The sequence below is a fragment of the Egretta garzetta genome, unplaced genomic scaffold, assembly GCF_000687185.1.
Source record: "Egretta garzetta isolate BGI_Z169 unplaced genomic scaffold, ASM68718v1 scaffold94, whole genome shotgun sequence".
NCBI lineage: Eukaryota > Metazoa > Chordata > Aves > Pelecaniformes > Ardeidae > Egretta > Egretta garzetta.
This window is the reverse complement of record NW_009259683.1, coordinates 5,267,624-5,272,022: the sequence shown is the minus strand read 5'-3', so window position 1 is coordinate 5,272,022 and position 4,399 is coordinate 5,267,624. Positions and strand designations below refer to the sequence as shown.

Genomic DNA, 4,399 nt, shown 5'->3' with positions numbered 1-4,399 from the left:
CTCTTCGTGCTGCATTACCAGTGTAGGAACGTCTAATGCACTTTATCTGAATCAACTAAAGAGAAACAATATGAGCAATACATTTTTTTTTTTTTTTTTTTTTAAATCTTCATGAAAGAATTACTTTAATTTGGAGGATCTCAACTGTAGACTTAGTAGAGTGATGTAACGCATGCACCAGGAAGTCAAGCATAATGGGCAGCTTTAGCTTACATGGGGCCTTAATCTTTGAGGTTATGCAATGGTAATACATATGTTGAAGTGGCTTTCTAGGTCAACAAGGACAAGATAAGAGCACCAAATTTCCGTAAGACCAGCTTTTATGCTTGCTTTCAGTCTCATGCCGATAGTGTAGTTGACAGGGTAGAATGCTCTCTGTTGCCCATTTTTGCCTGTTGCAATGAACAGGGATTAAATTGAAGGGTGACTGTGTCACACGTTGAAGTGTGACCCTCCCATAAGAAATCGCAACACGTTTTCTTTATAAAATAGTGAATTACTCTACAGCTTGTTTCAGCACTCTGTAGGCTGTGCTGTCCTTTTTTGACACCTTTCAAAGCTCTCATTTCAATTTTATAAAATGCATGAGACTTTCCAATTTTATTTGATTAATTAGCAGTGATTGGTTGCCATGCTTGATTCAGTGTAAAATAAGTTTGTTTTTAACTTCTCAACAGCAGAAGTAGTAAATATTGGTTCCAAAATCAGAAAGCATTTTGACTGCAATTCAAAACATGTTATTGTTCAGGAGGGTGCAGATGGGGGAGAAAAAGTGAGCTTTTCTTCCCATTTGGTAGATTTCTCTCTGTTGACCTGAACTAGAAGGCAGCATTTCAGAATTAAAAAAAAAAAAAAAAAAAAAAAAAAAGTAACTGTGCAGAGCATTGCTCTTATATGCTAGAAAAACAAGCGGAGAGGCAGTCTCCAAAGTAACCAGGATCCAAATAAAATAGCCCTTTGTAAAGAAAGATTATTTAAATAATCATTTTGAAGCAAGGAGGAAGCCTTGGAAGAATTGTGTAGTGTGTCAGCTGCATCTCCTCCTAGAGCACCCAACAGAGACACAAGGTAGATGTTCGTGAAACAAATTTAGTGTCTTTGAGGTAAGAGGAGGTTTTGGTTCTCTCAGTCCTGTGGTGGGACATAAGAGCTGGAGAGAAGAAGTGAATGAGATAAATCACTGAAATGATTGCCAGTGGATTCCTTTAGAAATAATGACATGAGACTTGCAAACCTGCAACTGTTTCTGGGTAGTGGTGTCCCTCCTACCATTAGTATTACTGTCACTACTCCTGGTATTTAACCTAGAATTTTATCTTTCCCCAATTGTTCTCTGAAAACTGGCAAGAAAAGGCTGCTAATGTACTCTGTTACCGAGTAGATAAACTTAGGGAGAATTGTTGGGTTTGATTTGTAAAAGCACTAGATGTTGCCTGTAACTATAGTAGACATCTGAAAGATGAACTTAATCACTGAGCTTTGTGTTTTCACAATGTGACATGCAAGGAAGTAGTTTCTATTCACTAATATAGGAACCTTAAACTTCTTTTCATATAGGTTCAGCTGGCAGAAAAAGAGAGACGAATAAAGGAACTGGCATCACAGCTGGAACTCTTTAGCAGTGAGAAGGTATTGTCAGTATTCCTGCTTAATTTTGTAAATTAACAACTTGCCAAAACTGACTCGGTCTTTGAAAATATTCTCGTTTATTGTTCTGTAATAATATCCTAGAATATTTTCTACATATAATCTAACAAAACTATTATGGTGTCAAAAATGTCTTTGATCCTGTCTAGAATGGTATTCCATCCAGGATCTAAAATAATTACTTCTGCTTGCAGATAGGGATTACTCTGTGTAAATTAATAATCTGAAATTGCAGCTAGCTGTACAGTTCACAGAACATAGGAATTCCTACCAGTTTTTGTCCTATATTCCTTTCTCATCTCTGTAGCATCACTGTTTTTCTACCAGTTTTCAGTGGACTTCCAGACTCCTTCCTCCTTTACTGCTCTGTGTCTCTTACTGAAAGATGTTCAGCCCTGTTGTGTCTAGCTTAGTGCATGTGCTCCTTGGCCAAATAGAAAAGATGATTACTGAGCTCATGCTGCAGCCTTTCTGTCGTCTAAGGGAGCATCAGTTAACAAAACTTGTGGGAATTTCATTTCTTTGAGACAGGCTCTATCCCTGATACTTCAAGGAGTTACTGGCTAACAAGGCAGCAGAATTAGTAAACCTTACTCCCTTTGGAATTCTGGCATGAGACACGAATGGTACATACCTAGCTTGACAGTTTCATTTTTTCCATCACTGGTTAGGATTATTTTTGCTCTTATCCTGTGTTGTCTTATAACTAGAGATGTAGACATTTCAACAGTGTAATCTCTGGGTTCTTCATGATGCGTGCATACAAGCAAATCCTTTTGACATCTGCAGGTCTCTTATTGACTGCTTGTAATAATAAGAGCAGCTTGACATGTGACAGTAGTGACTTCTGTAAACAACAACTGGAAAAATACCTACCAGGAAAGAAAGATACACAAACAGTACTCTGATTTTTAAATGTGTGTTAGAAAATGGACTGCCACTTTCAAGAGTTCAGTGTCTAACCAAATTCATTGCCATTACTGTTAAACCAGACATTCTGAAATATTAATGCTAATGTTCTAATGTTGGAAGTACCTCTGACAATTAATCAAAGTGGAAAGTGAAATAATAAAATAAAAAGTGAAATAAAATAATAAAATGTCTTTATTACATTCAGATAGTATTGCATGTTATTGTGGAAAAGTTAGGAATGCTCAGATTACTTTAAAAATCCAGTGTGAACAGAGACTTGGTAAACACAGGAATTTGCCCACTGATAAATTAAAATTAAACTTATTTCAGATTAAGCTATTTAAGTGTTTTGTAAAATTCTAGATTCTCAAGTAGTTGGTATTTAAGTTATTTTTTTTTTTTACAAAGATGTAATTTTTAATAGATCTCATTTTTCTAATTCAAAAGAAAGCACAATAAATGTCGAGTTTTGATTAATCTAGTTTAGCTGGAGGGAGTAATTTTAAACACCACACATAAGGAGGAGAACAACTGTAATAATGTATGGAGCTTATAAAAGCTTGGAACTTTGTCTACCAAATTTATAGATATTTACATTACAAAGAAGAATCAAAGTGCCTTGCTAGACTGGATCCATGATTTAAAAGGTTAAGCAGAGTATAGTAAACAGCTTCTCAATTTATACTCCACAGTGTTTGTTTATAAATGTCACCAAACATAGCATGCTAAAAATGTTCATTTGCTGTCTCTTCAAACCCATAAAATTACTTGGTTTCTATTTTATTTACATACTTATATAGCCTTTGATATTTTTTTTTTTTTAATCAGTCTCTACCCTAGCTGTCCAACTTCTGGCTAAGGCTATTTTACATCACCTTTTTACAGTCACTTTGATCTACATTCTGTTTTAATCTTATGTGATGCTAAAATGAAAGTATTAATGTCACTGCCTCTCATTCTAAACTGCTTCCATATTGCAGAAGAAATTGATTTTAAAAAGGAAAATCTTAATTTCACTGATAATGAATTGTTCCTGCTTTGTATTGAGGAAAGATTAATTATTTAGATTTTACATGCTCACTAAAACTTTAAGATGTAATCCTAACCATTTAACCCTAACCATTTCAATCATATATGCAATTTAGTCTGTAAATCTAAAGTAACATTAGTGTAGTTTTATATCACATCTACAGGAGGATATTTTACATAGAGGGTGTTAGGCAGAAATTGTGTTGTCCTGTATTAGAAAGTTTTTTTTAAAAGCAAGTAAACGCTGCTGTTTTTACGTCCAGTGCTCCAACAAAAATAACTTTCTGTAAGCTGCCGTACCGTTTGCAGATACTACTTTTTTTCCTGTTTGAGAACAACTTTATGATGCTGCTGTTGGAGTCTAAACCCTTTATGTCTGAAACCTGATTGTTTTTCATTTGAGTGGAGTTTTGTTTTCAGAGTAATTAGTCCTACTTGATTTTACCTTTTTTGCATTCTCATGGTTTTGGCTGAAGTTTACCTGTTTTTAAGAAAAATACATTGAGTTGTTCGTTTTAATAACTAAGACGTTTTACTTCTCATGTAGTTAAATTGCTAATTGAAATCTTGGTTTTAAGTTTCAACTCAAAGTCTTTTGGAGAAAATGCACACTTCCATCTTTGAGGTTTTTGTTAACATTACATTAGTAAATATTAAACATGAACCCAGAGAATCCAGAAGAAAATGCTAACCAGAAAGAGCAAAATGATCAGGAAGCGTAGCTGTCTAAACAGTCTCTATTTTTTAACTACTATTTTTTTTCTTTTTTACATCTTGGAATTTTTTTTGCTTGGTTCTGAATTGTAAAGGG

At 34.5% G+C, this 4,399-nt stretch overlaps 1 protein-coding gene across 1 annotated transcript in view; it reads left to right on the top strand.

Annotated features, from left to right (window-relative positions):
- TAX1BP1 (Tax1 binding protein 1) overlaps positions 1-4,399 on the top strand; it is a 66,901-nt gene that overhangs the window by 47,976 nt on the left and 14,526 nt on the right. Inside the window, exon 14 of the mRNA XM_009638596.2 lies at positions 1,558-1,629. Coding sequence (XP_009636891.1) covers positions 1,558-1,629 — 72 coding nt within the window. The remainder of the gene's footprint in view (positions 1-1,557; positions 1,630-4,399) is intronic.